Source organism: Pelmatolapia mariae, linkage group LG15, assembly GCF_036321145.2.
Source record: "Pelmatolapia mariae isolate MD_Pm_ZW linkage group LG15, Pm_UMD_F_2, whole genome shotgun sequence".
Lineage (NCBI taxonomy): Eukaryota > Metazoa > Chordata > Actinopteri > Cichliformes > Cichlidae > Pelmatolapia > Pelmatolapia mariae.
This window is the reverse complement of record NC_086240.1, coordinates 35,932,985-35,955,050: the sequence shown is the minus strand read 5'-3', so window position 1 is coordinate 35,955,050 and position 22,066 is coordinate 35,932,985. Positions and strand designations below refer to the sequence as shown.

The following is a 22,066-nucleotide window of genomic DNA, read 5'->3' as shown; positions in this document are numbered from 1 at the left end:
TCAAAGTGGCTGTGTGTATGTGTGTGTGTATAAAACTGTGCTCCCTGGGGTCAAACAAGAAAAAAAAAACGCTGTTTGAGATCCACACCCATGTAGAGTAAAAGGGCTAAAGAGGTCAACAGTGGTGTGGAATTAAAGAGGGGATAGTGTGTGATTAGGTTTGGTGGAATTTATACAAGAAGCTGTCAAAGTAGGTGGTTCTCCCTGTGCTTGTGTGGTTTTTCTCCATGTGCTCCAGCTTTCTCCCACAGTTCACAGCCATGTATGGCAGATTAATTGGTCGTTCTAAATCTAGTCACCTGCAAATTCTTCAACGATAGCAGACTATAGCAAGACCAATGACTTTTAAAGTTAAATATTGCAACACCAGGGAAAAATTATGTGTTTTTGCCAGACTGTCTTACAGTACTGTCTAAAGGTTTGAGCCAACCCTCATTTCCACTGAACACTGACCTATGAATCAATAAAGTATTCAAAAAAAAAGCATCTGAACCACCTGAAATGATGAACCAGTGATGTGTCTACACATAACAGGAAGAAAAATACTAGTAAATAAATATATCTTAAATCTTACTGGCAGCAGGAACAAAAATGTTCCAATTTCTCTAAATGGAATAGAAAATACCAAGAAATACTATGGAAAATTCCAACGATAATGCAGTCTTGCAGGCATAAAATAGTATTTTTGCACTAACAACGTGATTTGACTAAGAGAGCTATTAGCCAAACACTTAGCATATCTTAGCACAGTATGCAGTGTGTCCTTGAGGAAACTAGACTGGTGGGGGTCACAAGTGGCAGGCCTAAAACACTATCTACAGTTGATGAAAGCATCTGAACATTATGTCCTTAACCCCTTAATGCCTAATATATCATATTTGATACGGGTTTTGTGGGGTTTTGAGACTTCTATATCATCGGTGTGGGTTTTTTCTCCCCTGAAAAAAATAATAGATTGGATGATACATTTTTAAGCTATAAATTATTTAAGAAATAGAGAAAAAAAATCCAGCAAAGCCCTCACATAGGCTCTAAGAGATACATCTGGTCCTTTAGCTCCTGCTCTCCTGTTTGCTGAAGCCTCATCAGACATGGTCTTACTAGAAAATTGACTGTGACGAAACCACTATTAAGAAGTATTACACAAGATAAAGCTGGCTGATGAATCCAAATTTAAAATTGTGGGTTCAAATAGTCATCAATATGTATGGCGGAGATAAACAGGGAGGTATAAAACACGGTGGAGGCTCTGTCATGGTTTGAGGCTGAATTTCAGCTGGTGGTGGTAGAGACTGTGCCACCATTCATGGAATTCTAAACACAGAAAAGTACAGTCACATAATCTGGAAAGGTGTGATTGGCAACAGCTTCATTGTTTAGCATAAGAAACCCAATGCCAGTGCAGTAAAAGCATAAGAAATGACAAGCTTGCTTATGAGAGTTCAGGCTACGTTGAAGAGTAAAGATAGTGAAACCAAATATCCACTTTCAAACTCTGTTTTTGCCTTATATACTATTTTCCATTTATTTTTGCATATTTCAAGAAATCTCTATACATATTTCCCCTTTTCCTAGCAAAATATAAAGAAATGATGGGTGGATCAAGGCTTTTGCAGAATACTGTGCATTTATACCCTTTGCACTGTTTAGAGACACTACATGACTGTACTGACATATAATCAGCCTAGAGATGAAGGCATATTCCAAAAGTCAGTACTGCGATGGCTTTGACATAACTCGGCTTAGTACTGGCTACGTTTAATGTTTACGATAAAGGTATAAGAGGACAATGAAAGCTTGAAATGGTCTTTTTTTATTTAAATAACCACTTTCAATTCCTAAAATGAATTTATTGTGAATCATCCTTTTCGGGGTAAATCTTCACTCATGAGTAATGCAACATATAAATCCCTCTATCTCTGAAGAGCCATTTGTCTTCAAATGACCCCATATGCAGTAACACGCTGAAGCCTCTTTATCCCTCACCCGGCAAGGCACAATACCCAATCCTATGTTTTACAACAAGGGGATATATAGGGGCATGTGCGGTCATCTAGAGCCAAATGTCTCCTATCTAACCAAAGGACAGGTAGATACAGTATTTCAAGCAGGATTTATGGCACAAGATAGCATTAGCTAAAAACTGTCAGGCAGCGGTGATGGCTAAAAAACGCATTCTGATAGCGGAACCCAGCAGGATTGGAAAATTGCCGCCACAGAGGGGAGAGGAAGCAGTAAAAATGATGGTAGATGGGGGGGGCTCACTGATAAGATGAGCAACCAATATATCAGATTGCACCAGGAGGTAAGTCCCCCCCAACCCCCCCAAACACACAACCCCATTGCATAGACATGCATACAGGGAGACATGCAGAAAACATTAATTAACCAACTTATTTATTGCATTCCTTTTTTATTATAAGGTGGGTCACATATGTGGGTTAGAGTACAGAGGAAGGCGCTGTGTGGTGTGCTCCAATGAGAGCAGAGGCTTTTCATGCACATGCACCTGTGTATGCAATTGCAAGATGAGGTTGGGGATAAGTTTAATGAGAGTTTGTCAAGGCGTTAAGGTTTGCAATCGTATGCGTGTCTGACATGTGCATGTTTGTGTGTGCTACAGACTTGTGACTACTTTTAATGTCCTTTGGTTGGCTATAATCTCCCAAGACACACACACACCACAGACACACGTGCAGCATCCCACAATTTCAGCCAAACGGTGTCCACCAAGGTATAAATACTGGCCTGACACTTTAATGTCAGGGGACGGCTTGTCCTGGATTAGAAACTTGTAACCCACCGTGGAGCTTGACATTGCTACGATGAAGGTGCTGCAATGGGGAGAGTGAGGAGGGCAGGGAAGGGGGGTTATTATGGGTGTATGTTTGATGTATAAGGGCATCTAACACAGACTGTCGACTAGTGAGCCGATGTACAGAGACTCTTTGTGGCATTGCTGTAGTAGGGATTTTTTTCTTTCTTTTTTTCATGAGAAGCGAACGCTGTAAGGAAAATTGAGTCTGTCACACCAGTGTTTATCACACACACACACACTCAACAGAATAAAGACGTGCACACACACTTGTTCACAGGAAAATGGAAGATTACATACTGAAAAATTAAGCGCTTTTCTCCTCTCCTTGATCCTGTTGACCGTGCTTCGAACCTGAAAGAAAGACACAGAGAATGGGAGCAAAAGAGATAACTGCAGCGCACGCTGAATTAAAACAAAATATCTTCCACAGCAAACACCTGCAAGTATGCAAAGTGTAAAAATGGAGAAGGGAGAATAAAATGTGGAATGGAAGGAACATATTTTGAGGGTTAGTTTGCAGACACTGACACGCAGTGGTTGGGATAGTGTATGTGTGTGCGAGAGGGTGTTCCAGCATGTCCCAGCGGCTAATGGGACTTGAAAGTGACACATAGAGCTGGCAAACTAAGGAGACGACTTCAAGCTATCATCTGTCAACACAGAGCGCCGGGACCAACAAATGGGAGCTATTGGAGGAGAAGGGACTGCCCTAGCAGAACAGATTACATTTTTACACTCAGATGAAACAGTGTACTGCACACCTTCATTTAACACATAAAATACCAGACAGAAGTTGATATATATATATATATATATATATATATATATATATATATATATATATATATATATATATATATATACACACATACACAATGATTAAAATACAGTATTAATTCCTGATAAAAGATTATTGCACAAGAACTGCTTTGCTTCGATTACATTTTGCTAATTTCTCAGTACAGTGAAATAAATATTACATGATACAAAAAAATAATTTGTAAAATTAAAAACTAATTCTTAAATTTTTTCCATTCCTATACTTTATTAAACCAACTTTATTCTTTAATTTCTATTGGGGCGCTGTTAGCATTTTGTTATTAAAATTTCTTTAACTGTTTACTAACAAAATACTAATAAATAAATAAATAAAAATAGGTTAAAAAATTGCCGGTAGTTCAGTTATTCCTTTCTTCTTCAAAATCCTCTGGTACTTGTGAGAGTGAGCGTGTGTATGTTTGCGTATGCGTGCGCGCTCTTGTGTTTGTGCCCTCTGTCAGCACTAACTGTAAATTTGTATCGGCTGGGCACTTATCACTACAGCCCGTCCCAGCCCAGCCCACAACGTTAGTGAATATGCATTATGGCTTATGGCTTCATTAAGTCACGCCGTGTTATAAATTATGACACCACAGTGAACGCATACACACGGTCTCAGAGACAGCATGTGTATGCAGAAGATGTTTTGCATACGTACCACTGCTGAAGGGCGACATAATGAAGAGAGCCTAAGCCTCGTGACAAGGCAGAATCAACAATGCCAGCATTGCGTTTCAAAAACCCTTCTATTATTTCTGACAAGATACTAAGGAGGTCGTCAACACAGTGCAGATGTTGGATAGACACTATCTTAACATTATTTTAATGGGGAAAATGAGACGCGAGGGTTTCACTGATCTCAAAAGCAGCCAGTGAGCTGAGGCAATTACATGACACAACTTAATTAATCATTTGACAATGAGGGGAAGGGCATTGTTTTAGATGATCGTTATGCGTTTAAGGGGTTTGCGCACACTCAAGGTTTCGCAATGATGCAAAGGATGCAAAGCATGGTTTCCCATGTAAATGGGTGCTAAGCGATTACCATATTAAAGCAGTCTGCCCGACAACACCTGCCGACATCCTTGGAGCTGATGGAAATAAAAGGTCATCAAAGCGTGGGATTACAAGGTGACCACCAAGGAAAAGCTAATTGCAATGAATAATGGAAAGCTACTGTCAGGTAATTAGCAATTAAAACGATACATTTTGAGGGTAATAGCAGCAGATGTAGTCTCTCTTCCATACCATACACAATTGTAATTATTCAGCCTAGAAACCGGCTTCATAAATGGAGCATGTCCTGACTTTCAGGCACTAGTTAATTCACCACCTTAAGAATATCAAAGCGAAATCTCCTGACACAGAGGCGGTTAGACTCATCTGTTTTAAATGTTAACAACTAACAGCAACTTTGCAAAGTTTTTACACACAGTGTGCTCAATGTGTGTTTTGTGTACCTGCCGTGTGCTATACCAGCTGTCGCTGAAAGTCCCTTCCAAGACAGCTTTTGAATGAATCAAAATGCCAGGACACCGTATATCCTTACAAAAAAATAAATAAAATAATAAAATTTTTACCAAGCAAATATTTTCTTTTAAGGGTTCACGAAGGCTGAAACCTAAAGCCAACGTTGCCAAGTGTCACAATCTGGAGGAAAAAGTAGAAACAAAAGAAAAGCTCCCTACTCTTCGAGAGGTGATGGCGGGGTCAGTGGGAGCAGATGAAATAATTACAAGAGTACTCGGTTTTCTGTTTTGTTTTGTTTCCCCCAAATTTTACCACAACAGTGAGGTCCTCTTGAAAATCAAACCTGCTCACAAACCACGAGGACCTCAGGGTCAAGGACAACATGAGTGTAAGAAAACAAATTCCCGAGCACTGAAAAGCCACTTAAGCAAGAATGCTATATTGATGTATTTTACAGCGCGAAAGGTCATCCCTCCCTGGCTCTGCATTGTCAGTACGTCGCCTATGACTCAGGGACGCTGCTCTCGACGCTCTCGAGAAGAAAGGAGGGAGAAAACAAAATGGAAAAGGACAGAAAACTCGAGATGTTTTCTTTGATGGTCAGCAGCCAGGTGATAATGACAGAAAGCTGAAATAAATGAGACTGAAGAAAGAGAAATAGAAAAGAGCAGTGGAGGAGGGTGGACTAATGACCAATGACCTTGTGTATTCAGTCAAAGAAAAGCCTAACAAAAAGACAGCGTATATGTGTATTCACCATAAATGAATAGCAAGCCGCAGAAACGGTGTCTTAGATTTTGCTTCGTATGCTGCATTTATATTCAGATTTACAGTCTTTTCTATTTGCTTGTTGCTTTCTTTATTTTTGCACATTTTTCAGACTTTTGAATTTTAAATTTTCACATGCAACTTTGGAAGGTGGGCCTAAGTTTAAACGCAGCATCACCTATGCAGACTTTACAAAGAGCCACAGTTGACCAAGAGTGATTTTTGTGACATGCAACTCATCCATTAAATCACAACTCTCCGTCTAGACGCTCAACCATTCTCCACCCCCGCACAGCTATGGTTTGGTAAATGGTAATAAGGCAGTAAGATTGCATTTTATCACCCTTCATTCTATATTGTTTGTTGCATATTGTCCCCCCACCACCACCACTACCTTTTTTTCGGTTCGATTACAGGTACTGCTTGGAGCCCTGCAAAGCCCTGGCCAGCAGCTTTGTCAGGATGCTAAATGGAGGGCTGTGAGTTTAAAAACTTAAAGAGGCAGTGAAATATTAGCCAATGTGGGTGAGGAATGAGTGGCTGAGAACTGCAGCGTGTCAGTGTTAAATGGTTGGACTCAGATGCATATAAGTTAGTCCAAGCATGAAGGGCAGTGGGACGCTCGCATGGAAACGATGTCCCCTCCCCTCCTTCTCATCCCTCTACCCATCCACACACACACACACACACACACTCTGGCGCACCCCACCCACGCTGATTTTAAGCAAGGAGCCCATCAGAAACTTGTCATTTCTCTCATTCACTCCAACAGCCTTGAGACACAATGCAGACTTACCTCTGTGTTGTACACCCCATATATCAGAAAGATGAACAGGCCCTGTAAACACAGACAAAGAAAGAGAGAAAGGGAGAAAGAAAGAAGAGGAGGACAAAGTTGTTACACCTGTTTTCTCTCTTATATTTTTATAAAAATAAAAGAAGAAGAAGAAGAAAAAAGATCAAAACTAATGAGCAGAGCGACACATGCAGGTAAGGTTGATTTGAAGTCTATTCTAGTCGCACAGAGCTGAATTAGACTTTAGTCGGAAGTAATGAGGAAAGAAGTAGGACAACTTCTCCAAAGTGGGCCACCTCTGTATAAAGCTCGGCTTGCATTTGTTTCGTCTGCAAGACTTCTTCCCTGTTGCAGGCTGCGCTAAGCCATCAAAGGCTTCAACCCAAGGTTCCACACAGTTTTATTGAAATAGAAAATCTCAAGTGCCTATATTCATACTGTGTTCTCTGACATAAAAAAACACAATTATATGATTGAGTACTAACAAACACACACAGAGCACACGCATTATGTAAAGAAACAGAAAATCTGTGCTCATAAATCTACGCAAATAGCAAGAAACGAGGCGATAAAGACAGCATTAACAGTGGCGTCTATTAAAACATACTCACGTGTACACAGCCACACACACACACACACACACACACACACACAGGAAGAGAGCAACCCAGGCCAGACGAGACCATCAAGGAAAAACCATTGGAGGAAAGCGGAGAAAGAAAGAGACAGAGGGAGCATAATGAAAAAAATGGCACATAAAAGAAGATATTTCATGTTCACAACACTCCACGGCTAGTACCCAGGGCCCAAGAATGCCATGCCCTTGGATGCATAAAGGCTGCACTTTTGGTCACAGAAAAACAGCTATTTTTCATTCCGTTTCATTGTGGCATCCACTGAATGTACAAGCTGTGCATTCGCCTTCGAGCCATAATGTAATCCTGATGCCTCAATGAAAACAGTGAGAACAACATTCTCAGAACACTGATTGAACCGTGCCACAAAAGATGTACCGAGAAAAATGAAAAGGCAGTTAAAATCCTATAAATTTCAAGGCTGATTAGATATGGTAGATTCTTTGATAAGAAAACCGCTAGCACAAAAAAAAAACTTTTAAAAGTACATCTCTCTGCTTTCACCGCTGCCAAGTATGTCTCTGTTGCTTCATCTTTAAACCAGGGTAAGGACACATCCCGAAGACAGGCAGGCACAACCTGCCCAATGCATCAATCAAGCTGAGTTTGGAGCATCCAATTTTTGCCCGAGGAAGATCTCGATGCATCACCATTGACAACATGATTTGGGGGCCCATTCGGAGTGACAGGGCGACAGTGGCTGACGATGATGACCTCTAGGCCAAGCTACTACAAATTCACCTGGCCGCATTGTCCTCTGGGGACTGAATTGCCCCGTCTGTCGTGCAGGCTGGTGACACCTTGCATACAACTGACAATTTCTCTTGTCTCCGCCATTCTGAAGACACAACAAGGAATCGCACACCGAGATCCGTCTGCTACATACGCATGTGAAGTGGCCAAAAAATAGATACAAATAAAAACAAAAACAAAAATATTTCCATAGCACAGTGTGACCATGAGAGCATAGGTGAGGTTGGTGACCTAATAACAGTGGGTGAGCTGAGGTTTCTGGTTTTCAAAGTGCATCCCATAGCTTATACTTTAACTACCCGATACACAGGCGTAATTGGAGTATTCAGTTTCAAATGTTCAGTGAAAGAATGTTACAAAAAGAGCAGCGCCCACAACACCTTGTCTTCACTTTAAATAAATAAATCAGTCAACGAATGAAGGATGAGACTGTGTTGTTTTCCAAGTGTGACGGCAAGATCATCTTTTCATCTCTTATCATCTCTGCTCCAATTTACGAGCATTAGATGACAATCAGCCATCGAGCTCAAAGAGACTGTGGACTGCAAAGGTGAAAGGCTACTCTAGATATATGCCAAGCCTGGACGTTTTTCAACAGGTTTTTTTTAGCAGTCAATTGAATCTATACACTTACTGGTCACATTGTTAGGTACTAAAGGGACCCAAAAGTGTGCCAAGAAAATATCCCACACACCATTTCGACACTACCACCGGTGTGAACTGTTGATACAAGGCAGGATGGATCCACACTTTCAGCGTTGTATATGCCAAATTTTGACCCTAAAATCTGAATGTTGCAGGAGAAATGACCATTTATCAGACCAGTCTTCCTGTCTTCTAGTCTTTTGTTTAGCCTGTGTGAACTGTATCAATTCCTGTTTTCAGGCCGACATGAGTGGAAGCTGCTTTAGCCCCTCTGTTTCAGGGATGGGGTGCTCAGAGATGCTGTTCTGCATTCCTTGGTTGTAATAAATGGTTATTTATATAACCATTTTCAAGCAACTTTAAGAAGTCCAGACGCTTTTCTTTCCAAGCTCCTTAGACTTATTTATATATAGTTATTGTTTCCTTTCTATCAGCTCAAAGATATAGTTCTTTGGGGAAAATGTTCGTTTTGAACTTCAGCAGGGCATCATGAGCACGTCTGCATGCCTAAATGCACAAAGTTTGTGGTAAGAAGCAGTTTAACCTTAGATGTGCATGATCAAGTGGACGGTGATGGTATGTTATTTAATGTCGGCTAGTAAAAGGCTTTTGAAAAGTAAAGAGATATGTTTTTTTGTCATTTTTTAAAAATGATATGGACTGACTAAATGCACATCACTCGCGATGTGGTACTATAGAATTGTTACTATAGGGCTGTATTTGGGGTGTCTGTCCTTCTGCTGATAAATATATAATAATTAGACCTCTATAAGGTAAAATGTTAAAATCTCAACCTGTGATGTCCATTGAGAATTATTTAAAAGCACAAGCAAAGTGTTTATCATGTATGTAAACCCAGCGTGGCTCCATACTGTTTGCACACACAGACACATGCACACAAGTTAGCAAGCACACACACACTAACAGACAGTGGGTGGTTAATTTGCAACACATACGCTATTGTATTGCATTAGAATTGCAATTCCCAACTTATTGTTGCAATTTGATTATCATGTTTTTGATCATTCCTCTTATTTGTAATTAATCTTTTGTTGTGCAGTGAACAAAGTGGGGAGAACATAGTGTGCACATTAGGAAAAAATGATCTATTAAAATCTAATTGAGTTAAAAATAAGTGGCAGCGCAACAATAATGACGGATTGTTTAAAATGTTAATTCATTAATATTATCCCTAAAAACAAACAGACGGGAAAATGGGGCGCATTATTTAAATGCAAGCGTGCCTTTCTAAACTCTGCCGCATTTCTTTTGAACTCTGCAGAAAACGCTACAAATTTATGCAAAGAACGAACACAGTTGCTTTCAAAGTATTGCCATACTGTACATCAAACAGGGGAGCATAAATTAATTAGCATCTCACTAATTATGGAACAATTGTATGTTTAAAAAGTTACTGTGTTTGACCAAAAACACCATTGCCCCAGAGAGATGCGCTCTGCCGCAGTGCCGGGCAGGAAAGTGCATTTGTTTAAACGTGCACGCGCGATCCTGCTTATCAGAGATACTGAGAGTTTTGTCTGGAAAGCAGAAAGAACAAATCAAAGTCAGACATCGATTTACTTTCAAGAACTCTGAGTCAAGCCATTTAAAGAGGCTAGCCCTGATATTGTTTACTACTGGCTGTTTGTGATGTCGACAACCTCCTTTGGAAATTTACCTCTGTTGTCCTTGCAACTCACTCTTCGTAAAAGCATCAGCTGAGTGCATTAAATATTTAAGGTGAGCCATTAACCGCTGGTTATACTTGTAATAAAAGCTTTATTCCTGTGTTTAAGTGTCTGCTTTGTAAGAGAATATATTAAATGAAGCTTAACTCCCTCAAATGTCAAAAAAAACTACAGATCTTTGGCAAATACAGACGTCGTTTTTGCCTATCTGCATGAATTAAGACGGGCAACTCCTGCGTTATTAGATAATAAAGCAGTTTGAATTTCAGATAACAGATTCAGGTGCCAGAGAACAGATCTGACTCTAGGTTTTTTCACGTTTCACAGTCATTTGATTTTATGACAAGACAAAATGAATGAGCTGGTAGCAACTGATCGTTTAGCTCAATAATATTTTCTACAGAATACAAGGTTGCTGATGGACAGTGTACAGTGTGGTACGACAATAGTTCAGCAAGATAACACAAGACAATTATTTAAAACATAACTTACACACTGGCTGACCACTAAAGGCTGCTACAACTTGTGCACACAACTTCTCCTATTGTTTTAACTTGATTGTGTTTAATTGATCAACATGATCAATTAAACACAATTTTCACATTTTCAGGTATTTTCAGTCTTTAACACTGAGAATTCATCCCTGCATATGTTCAGCAGTGACACAAACCTCCAACCTGAATACAAACACTGACCACTTTTAAATTCCCTACAACAGCTCCAAGTTTCCCAAGCACATACGCTGTCCTCACTTTGACAGTAAGCCTACTGCAGGGGGAGGGTGTTTAAAAAAAGCCACTTTCTCTTATAACAAAAAATAATAATAATTATACTATTTGTTTATGGCATATGCAATGTTGAACCCTTCAACCTCTCAAAGAATTCCCAGAGAATAATCCCTCTACATTTCTCCCCTCACTTACTATCAGCGCCCCTATTTCCCACTTCCATCAACCTCCCCACTTGTGTAGAGAAAGGAAGCAGAGAGCTGGCAGGTAAAAATCTCAAAAAGCAGCAGTTTTATGGCACCGTCCTTGGGAAACAAATTTTCAATGTACAGATATGAAAACTATGATTAAGGTGGAAGGGCAGTGTCTTGGCAAGGGGAGAGGGAGTGGCAGGGCAGCTTTTTCTTTCTCGCTGGAATGTATTGTCTCAGTCAGCCCAACGCTCCCTGTAGTATGAGAAGGAGCTTAAACGTTAACATGAGATATAATGACAGGGAAGTCTGCTGTTCTGTCTGCTTGTTAGATTGAAAAAAGAACCAGTATGGCTGCAATTTTGTCATTTTCATTATTATTTTTATTTAGTGGTACAAATGACTTGCAGCAAAACAGATCTATATACAATAGATGTGTAAATTTTCAGCCAACCCCTTTTTAAAAATATTTTTATAACCGTGGTCTTGAGCAATAGTTTCGATGATTTCTATAGCAGTTTTTCTTTGGACATTGGCTGCTTTTTCACTTATTTTCAATCCAGTCATTGTACCTGATAACTTCCAGCTGTAGTTTTTCTTTTTAGTTAAGCCACTTAACACTGACCTATGAATCAATAAAGCATAAAAAGGGCACCTAACTCAAAGGATGAACCAATGTTCTGTCTAGACATAAAGACAATTTAGGAAAGAACCAATTTAAAATTGTATCTTTAGGGATTTTGCTACTCTCAACATGTCACAAAAACACATTTGCTCCCATTTCTTGTGTCACATCTATAGAAAATGCCAAATGTGACATTTTGACAGGAAAGGCAGCTTGCCTATGAGTATTCAGGCTGTGCTTGTTACAATTGTAGTATCTGCCTTGCAAACTGTACAGTATTTCCCATTTTTCTAGCAAATTATAAAAAATGAGAAGCTTAGTCTTATGCACACTACTGTATACAAAATTTAATATGTCAATTTATAAGACAAGTAACAGGTTGTTTTTTTTTACTTTAAGCATTTCATTCTCCTTTGTGAATATTTCTGTATCTCTATTTTTGCAATAGAGATGCATAAAGAAAAAAACTTCTAGTTCAAAGTTTCGATCCCAGTATTAGAAACAAACATGTAGAATTAGTCCATGAACTACCGCACTTTGTTTCTTGCTTTAGAAAAATCGAGAAGCACATGCTCCACACAGTTTAAAGGAGAGCTTTAGGCCCTGAAATTGCTTAATGTCAGAAGTGATTTATACTAACTCTGTCTATGCTGTCTAACTGAAAATCACAAATCAAAATAGATACAGTTTTCACAAATTACATATTTCAAACAGACCAACAGCCTTTTCTTAAGCAACTGAAGACCACCACCTCCACATCCCCTCAGTGATTTCCAGGCTTCGGAGTCACTCTCTGCCAGAAACGAGAGCCTTTTGAACAAGCTGGGCCCGACGTCAAATATCCTCGCCTAAATTCAAACACACAGAGACACATTTCACAAATAGAGCTATCCGCATCTCCACTTGGCAAAAAAAGGGGAGGAAAAATTCTGCCCTCACACCTGGTAATCATTAAGGAAATGAGAGACAGAAGAGGTTAAAACACCGTGATGGGGGGAAAAAGAAAAGAAATTCACACTTCTGCGCTGGGACTTGCTAATGTCTCTGACCCCTCCACACATAAACAGTTTAATTAACATGTATACATAACTTTCACTTTAACTGTTCATGGCATGTCAAATCAAAGTGTCTGTCAAAGCTGTGAAACAGGGAGTTGATACTTTGCAGGCCCTCGGTTTGAATCCAGCTCCACGCAACTGCTCCAGCTGGAAAGAGATGCTGGCAAGAAGAAGTGAAGGCAGGCAGACAGGGCAGGTAGACGGGCAGCCTGCCACTCTGTCAGTTTGAGGTAAACACCGCCCAATAAATGCTTTGTAGCACCCAGAACTGCTCAAGATACGAATGAGAGAAGATGCTTGCAGTGGAAAAATAAAAGACAAACCAAACAGGCTTTTAAGATTTGGGTGGCATCACATCTTTCAAGCTGAAATTGCTCGCGTTTGCAGCAAGTGAGCACTGTATTCATTATGGTGCAAACTCAGTCCACCCTACTGTAAAGATGGCTGTGAAAATAATTCATCAAACTCTCAATCATCTTAAAGTTGGCCTCTGTTGTGCACAAAAGCATGACATCAACCATTTATAGAGAATTTGTACAATTGAAAAAGATTGTTAGGTGCAAAATGCAACCAAATATATCCAGTCCTGACAACTGGAATAACCTAAATTTTGATTTGGGTATGTGCCAAAGTTTTCTTCCTGCTTCTTTCTCACTGCACATTATTAGAGAAAGTGGATAAGTTATTCTATTAAAAAAGAGCCCTTAGGATTCTCTGTTTCTTTCCCCATACACACATCCAGTCAGTCGGGCTGTCACGTTGAGGAGGGGACCCCCCAAGCCAGCCTGCCTCCATGGGGTGTGTAGCTGCAGAGGAAAACTGTCAGTGTTCGCACACAAACAGGCACACACTGAAGCCAGCAGCAACACCAGTGCTGGTGTGCGATGGCTCAGGAGAGGAGGGAGAGTTATTAGCTTAGCCCTGAACCACCTACTTAATATAGGGGCCGGCGGTGATCGCTAACAGAGCCTGGCAGAGGTGACAGCTTTTGGCCCTGCTTGAGGAAATCCAATTGAAAAGCAGCCAAGAGGAACAACAAGCCCGAAACAGATGTTGCTCGCTACCACCAGTGCAACTTGGGTACACACAACCCAGCGGCAACAAACCGCGATGGCAAAACTGACACACAAACATACACACAACGGACACAGAGTGGAGCGCACACGCTTACACCACAGAGCCACATGAAACTGTGGAGGAACAAAATTTACAAAAGAAAACATCGGCAGCAGCAGATGTCTACAAGCGCAGCAACGAGGAGCGATTTGTACGTTTATTTTTAGTTTCTATACTCTCTTTTTTCTTTCATCACTCTTCTACAGATTGGCAACTACAGTTTAAATATATTTAAAGAGAAAAAATCAAGAAAAAATGGAGCAGAGGCCAAAACAAAATCTTTCTTCCTAGACAAGAGACCCACCCAACAATCCATCCATCCATCTATGAATCCCTTGTCTTTTCTTTTAAGAACGTCTGGTAAGGTGTCTTAGTGAAAACACAGGTCTTCGTGTTATTACAGCGCCTTTGCTCAAGTATTAATTGAGTTTGGCAAGTCTGGCCACGCTTAATCCTAATAACGTTCATTTATTTTTTCCATCACCGCTACTGGGAAAAAGAGCAAGGAAGAGATGGGGAGAGCGAGTGATAAAGAGAAAGGGGGAGAAAATGGGCAAAAATCAATTGTGACATATCTTTATTACCACTCGATGACAAATGACGGCACATTTGCCATTGCTCTGGCATTGTGTCAGTGTGTGTCATATTGATTTTACATCAGATGGACGAACGTTATTGATGAAGTTCCAGAAAAACAGATGACCGCCCCATTTGAGTTGTTTTTTTAGCGTTTAAATAAACCAGGATGACAGCAAATTAAGACAGTAATTGTCACATGGCAGATCTTTCCTTTTACTTTTCCGACAATTCTTCTTTAATATAAACCAAATTTCGAAGCATTTGCGGAAACCAAGCCTGCCGCGAGATCAGCGGGAGTTGGCAACTACACCCTGAACCTGATCACACAGAACACATGTGGGAATGTAATGGAGGAGCGGTACAGAGAGCACGAGAATGAGAGTGAACTGTAAACAAACTAGCTTTTAAACAAGACAATTTCGAGTTGCGTGTCTTGGGCGCCAAGAAAAACACAGCCACGGAAAACTGATACAAACTTTTAACACATGGGTCAAAGCATGAGTCTTTGAACTGCCGAGGGAAAGCCGGCCGCCAGTGCAGAAAGCTGTTTAATTAAAAATACTTAGGTATTCAACAGGCCTTTTTGGGGCGCCCTCTTGTCAAATTGTATGTGAGCCTGCTGTCAATCTTTTTTTTCATTTCACAGTTTTCCGCTGACGGGGGGGGGGGGATCAGATGGGAACAAGTTCTCCTAAAAACAGCAGCTGGATCCTGGGTAAATTTAGAGGAAAAAAGCCGCTCACGAATATAAATCTGATTTTATGCACTTGCATATATGCACACTCGGTTGCAGTAACAGACATAATACCATATTAGTGTATATACTCTTAAACCGTATACTTATACAGAATTAGCCACAGTAATATGTTGCACCTGGTACCACCAAATTGTGGTTGGATCACTGCATGTAAGCTTCTTCCATTTAAACTGCCTTCAGAATATAGAAGGTACCAGATATTTTGCACAGATTTGCAATCATAGCATAGATAAATTATATAATTTATGATATATACTGTTTTATTGCAGAATATTTGGGGGAAGGACAAATAGGTGACGCCTTTAATGTGATGTCTTTTTAATTTTTCAAGTCAGAAGGAGTTCACATTAACAGACAGCTGCAACATAAGCATGTACTGCCAGCCACCTCTTTTCGTGTGGCAGTGAGGAGCTGGAAAGGCATAACACACACACACAAACACACACTTCCAATATACCACGACAAGCACAGGCACTCTTAGTGGCTTCCAAACAGTAATTGCACTCTTATGTAAGTACAAGCAAGCTCAGAATCAAAGTCAAGTGTCTGGAAGTCAAACACCACCTGAGCCTCAACTTACCATTTTTCCAAAAAAGTGTGCCAACCCTAATGGGCCAAAATACGTACCATTATGTTTTTGTTTGTTTGTTTGTATTATTTATTTTTCTATAAAGAGTGTACGCTTTGCCTAGAGAACTATGACGCATTTGCCCTTGGTCTATTGTTCTTGTGCCGGTGCGCGTTCGACTTATTCATATGCATACATTCGCGGGCATGAAAACAGTTTTAAAGCACCTGAAAGGTACATTGGAACCTGCAAACAAACAACTCTTACGCATGCACAGTAACATTTGAGCAGAACACTTTGTGCAAATTGCACCACTGACAAGACCGTGTTGCAGTGCCCTTGACTAACAATGACAAATGGATGCAATATGCAAAGTCTGAACAAGTTGCTTTTGGGTGCAAAATAGGAAAAACGTTGCTCCGGGTACCATTATGGGATGCGTTTGCTATGCTGTTTCTCAACTAAGGTGAGCCCGGCCGAGGTTAATGGCACGTGTTAAGATTGAGAAGTGTAGGTGAGTGATGTCTGTCGAGAGAAATCAGAGAGAACGAGACAGAAAGACGGACCTTCTTTCCCTTGTTTAGACATGTGAATTGCCGATTGGTGTCTTCCTTGCTTTATTATCTATTATTATATTATCTATTATAATAATGTGCTCTAAAAACCTATAAATTATTTTTAACTAATAAGTCGTTTTCTATTCCCGAGACACTTACTGTCATGTTTTTGTAAATAATGAAATAGAGCAATAAAATAAAAGTAACACATCTAACTTATAATGTAGTGTCCTTACAAAGCAGCAGGAGCTTCACATACCTAATTCATTTCCATCAATCTACTGTCAATCTGTCTCACATCTGATAAAAGTGGAAATAATTTCACTTTTAGGATGCAAAATGTAGGTTTTATAGTGTTTTTTATTTATTTATTTGCCTAAATTAATACATACATACCGTAAATAAATAGTTCATAGAAATTAATTATATATCAATAAATATAAATTAAACCACTAAGAGTTAGTAACACCCCAAAAATAAAAAATAAAAAATAGAGAGAAAAGGACAATAAGAAAGAGGGTCTAAAATAATGTGTATCTACATGTGAGTGCATGAGTGTAACAGCTGGGTTTGTAGCTCTGTTTCTGCGTACACCTACCCAACATAATCCCACTTCTGTGTCTTTCTGTATTCATCCGCCTGTCTGTGTTCGTGCACGCGCATACACGTGCGGTACAACACCACCGCAGTGGCAGGGTGCATCCATCATGATAAACCGGGAGACTCGGCGACTGTCACATGCAATCACACTTCACTACGGTTCACAGGACTTCAAAGTGAAAATGAATGATAGCTCATCGACATGAAGACTTCATATATCTTCGTTTTTTTTTCTCGCTCTTTTCTGTCTTTTATTTTTGGGAAGAGACTTGTATCTTTTCTCCCAGCACCCCTTCGTTGTGAGGCTCATCGTTTTTGTCCATGACTGGACACACAAGTTAAAAATAAATAATAAAAAAATACATTCTGCCCACTCAGTTTGTAAGAGAATCTAAATGAGTAACACAGATTTTCAGAAATAAATTCAAAGTTTGCTTGTCCCACAAATTACATTCATGTAAAGTGTGAGTAGCTGTAACAGACTTAAAGCTGCAATAGGCGTTGTATGGCCACCAGGGGGCTCCAAGAGTACCTCACCAGTGCATTCTGTTTGTTGTGATGTTAATTGTGTTAACGAGTTCTTTTATTTATTTCTTTTTCTTATTCTGTGTTATTTCCTGTTTTGTTAGGAACATGTCACCTTCCTTTTATGTCTTGGGTGTTGATTTTTTTCTTTTTTATTCAATTTTTGGTTTGGTTTGTCTTTTTGACATCATCATTACACCATTGTTACTCTTTTTTGCTCTTTTGCGTTGGTCTGAGTTGAATAAATTTTGCCATCAAAGTGTGACTGCTGGGATCAGCATGCCCTCCAACTTGTTTTGACTGAGATTTTTCCACATGGACATTACAAGCAAGGATCTACAAGCCAACTACAAGCAGACTAGAAAATAACGCATTAAGAACAACTACACCAGTGGTGTCGGCTGCTGTCCATTTGCATTTTTGCAAGCAGGTAACCCCAGCCTTACCCTACGCTGCTTAATGCACGTGTCTGGCAGATTACTGGTGCTTCCCAGTTGTTTATCTTGCTGTGTGCCTTCCCCTGTGCCCCCATTACTTTTGCTTCCTTATTTTTTGGTTATCTGCTTGGACTCCTTCTTGATTTCCTTTGTTATCACCTCTTGTAATTTTATTTACTTCTCTGCAGCCGATCCTGTGCATGATCCTAATGTCCTGCACTTGGTATTTCCCCTGTGAACATACCAATATTACTTTATCAAGCCCTGCTGACATATCGATAAACATAATCCTACCTTGCCAACATGAGCATCAAAGAAAAGTGTCTGCATCCCTGACTTGTTAAATCATTTGTTATGTTTGGCTATTAACCAAGCAGCCACCATTTATCAGGTAACAGTAATCTAAGTTGCTGATTACTAATAGTAAAAACAGTGTTTCAAGAGAAGCAAAGCATAAAAATACAGATACAGCTTTTAAACTATCAGTATTTGTTAACCTCAGTGAGCACTTGAAAACATAACCCATGCATGAATTGCTGCACTCTGGGGATTCAAACCCTTGACCTTTGCAACTCCAGAGGAGGTTATTTTAGAAACCGCGCCACTGGGAGACGTGGCTTTCAACTCACGTTCTCACAAGTACTCACAAGCTGAAGCAATGACGCTGCGTTTGCAAAACTGGGCTCTGTTTATTCGTTTCAATGTAACAGGCATCCAAAGGTAGAAAATTTGATGATACTTTTTTTTTTTTTTACAAAAAAGATGCATCATGCATGCTTCCATCCCAATGAAGCCTTGATGACAATGCAGAGAATGACAGCAATATTTCAGTTTGAAAGTTAATGTGAACAATAGCAAGTGTTAAACTTGTTAGATTTGTAACTGCTAAAAAGTCAACTGAGACCCAATAATGCCAGCTCTATAACTGCTTCAGCGCAGGCAAGGATAGCCTTTAATCTAGTAATGACTCTGAAATGACAGTATGCTTTAAAAAAAAAAACAACTAAAGATCCTGGTATAGACCTCCTCCCCTCTCCCTCTCTCTCTCTCTGCACCCTGTCCCAGGCTCTGCTCTTGCTCTCTAAGCTGTTTGATTGGCACATGCTTTCACTTAATGAGGGATAATTACTAAGGAAAACAAGTGGGAGACCACATCTGCTCAGTGTAAAAAGAAGTCCAGGCCTGGTGCAATCTGTCAGGCAGGGCTTTCAGGTTGTGTGTGTGAATGCCTTACCCACCTTCAGTGGCCCCCCAGTCCAGCACAAACCCTCCAGGACCCTCCCTGCACGCCGTCCCGACGAGAAGCAGATTAATAGGAATCAGCATGTGGCTGTAAACACTCGATGGGAAGAGTGTATATCTATGTGCGTTGACATGCATAGGAAATGACCCGGGGTATCTGTGGAGGACTGGCTATGGGCCACGGCAGGAAGGGCAAGAGGCCAGTGGGGACATCAACATCCCAATCAGTGTCCTGCTGCCAGAGCTGTTGTTCTCCAGCTCCTATCGCACTGTTTTGTTTGTTTTTACACAATGCTACACTGTACTAGTAGTAAAATACACAGGTAGTTGCCATGCTTTCCAGACACATCCACACAGTGCTCATAAATCATCTCTGCATGGTATATACAAAGAGCTAAACGGTCTCTTAATGACCTGCCTTTGTGTACAGGTAGAATGGGAACTTGTCATGTTTAAATTGTGAAATTATAATTTACTGTACTACTCATTGAAACTGAGTTGCCAGCTGATGTCAGCTATCAGATATTAAAAATTTTGACAGAATATTCTGTAGGTTTAATTTGTAATTTGTACTTCACATTCTTGATTACAGCTACTTAACAGAAATAGTGGCAGCACACATACATTAGCCAAAATGAGGAGAGAATTCACATGCTACTTTTCAAGCAAAAAGAACAGCGCAGCTTTGGGTAACCTAGATCAAATCATTTCATTTTATCATAAGTCGCTCCAGATGAGCACGTTGTGTGGCAAGTGTGTGACCCATTGGTTTGTCACTCAGTGTAATCGCTAAGGTGTAATAAATATAAATTCAATTATAATTAACAAATATTTTAGCTATCAGTTTGACAGCTTCAAAAGTTATGAAATATTTTTTATCTATTTTAAATACATTTTTAAAAAAAAAAAATTTGAATTATCACATGCAAACTGGATCTGACGTTTGACAGCCTTTTAACCTTCCAACACTCTTGTCCACCCTTCAACCTCCCGCCTCGGCAGCTCCTTACCACCCACCCACTAAAAGAACAACAGGGTTTTGCTTTCTTGCCCTGCACTGACCCAGTTCCCACTAATTACCCGCAAAGTATACATCAAAGCCGGGAAAATCTACAGATCTGCGGCAACGAGGCAGAGTAAGAAAAAACAGGACTATCCCCAACCTAGTCACCCTGCGCTGTTACCGATACAGCTGCGTGAGTTTGTCTGTATTTTTGTGCATGCGTGCGAAGTGGTGTCAGCCGATACAAAAGGCAAGACGGTGAACTTATAAATAGAATGGTCATTGTTTCGACATGGGTAATTTCGGGTGTCGGAATTGTTCCTGACACTGTCAGCTGTGTGGCTTAGCCGAGGGGGAAGGCAGCAGGGGTGATGGATGAGTGAGGTCATGAAGTCTAGAGTCAGCTGAAGGGATAACATGCATATACACACAAAAACAGAGAAATAAATATTACTAATAGCATCAAAGCATGGAATCAAATACAAACTATAACATGCATTAAGGCCATTGAGCATAATTGCACTCTTTTTTCTCTTTTACGCCTTCCCTCTCTCTCTCTCTCTCTCTCTCTCTCTCTCTCTCTCGCTCTCTCTCTCTCACACACACACACACACACACACACACACACATATAGTTATCATTGGGCAGGGGGCAAAGGGGATGGTTTGCTTTCTTATGACACAGTCTATTACTAAATTGAGCTGGCAGGTAATTCTAAGGCAAATAAATGCCAGCAGGTTTAACACAAGGAGAGGTCTTTGGGGTGGCGGCAAGAGCAATGACAGAAATTCTTTGGCCTCTTTTGACAGGAAGCCTATTATTCTCGCCGCTTTATTTTCCCAGGCTAGTTTTTAAAACTGATCTCTCCAAGAGAACTCCCCGCCCTAACAATCAGTCCTTCCCCATCTGAACCACTGCAGCTGGTTCTTTGGTTCTGCTGGTCTGTGTCTTTACTCCCTAGACTTAATATTTACATTCTATGAGAATGAAGGCTGATTTTTTTTGTCTACCTTTCAGTTAATTTCAAGGGTACTTAGGTGAACATTTTTGTTAAGTATTTTCTGTACACAAACCTTGACGCTAAGGTTGTGAAATAAGCCTCTCCATCTGTAAGAAATCCTCCCTTCAAACAGGTGAACAAGCGGTTGTATGAAATATTGCAGCACAGCTCTAATTTTAATGTTGTTTATTTAAACTAAAATAAACATTAAAAAATATAACAAAAAAAGATGAAAAGAGGCAACAGGGGAAAAAAATAAAAGTACAAGTTGAGACAAAACACACTATAAATATACTACTTTAAAAAAAAACAGCTGAGCTACATCCTCATTATAAGTGCCATCTCAGACGGGCATGGTGGGAATCGGTGCTGACCTTGGTATCCCGTTTGAATATTGTTTTAATGCCGCGTCTGGTAATTGAGAATGCAACGCAAACAGTGGACTCTTTTTCAAAGGGAAAGTTATTTTCCCAGGCAGTGGGAATGCAAACAATGAAAGAACTGTATTTATTTGTTTGTTCATAATTATCCAACAGACTCATTAAAATATGGATTTATAAATAAATCTCCATGATTTTACCTATGACTACATTAATTTAAACATTTCATCACCCACTGCTGTATAATAATAATTTGTACGCAAAATATTTATGTTACAAAGCTGCATTTGCAGTATTTTAGTTTATTT

At 40.0% G+C, this 22,066-nt stretch overlaps 1 protein-coding gene across 1 annotated transcript in view; it reads right to left on the bottom strand.

The window, feature by feature from the left end:
• The window catches only part of LOC134642764 (adhesion G-protein coupled receptor D2), a 93,809-nt gene that overhangs the window by 41,971 nt on the left and 29,772 nt on the right, over positions 1 to 22,066 (bottom strand). The window contains 2 exon segments of the mRNA XM_063494715.1: positions 3,116 to 3,169; positions 6,672 to 6,713. Coding sequence (XP_063350785.1) covers positions 3,116 to 3,169; positions 6,672 to 6,713 — 96 coding nt within the window.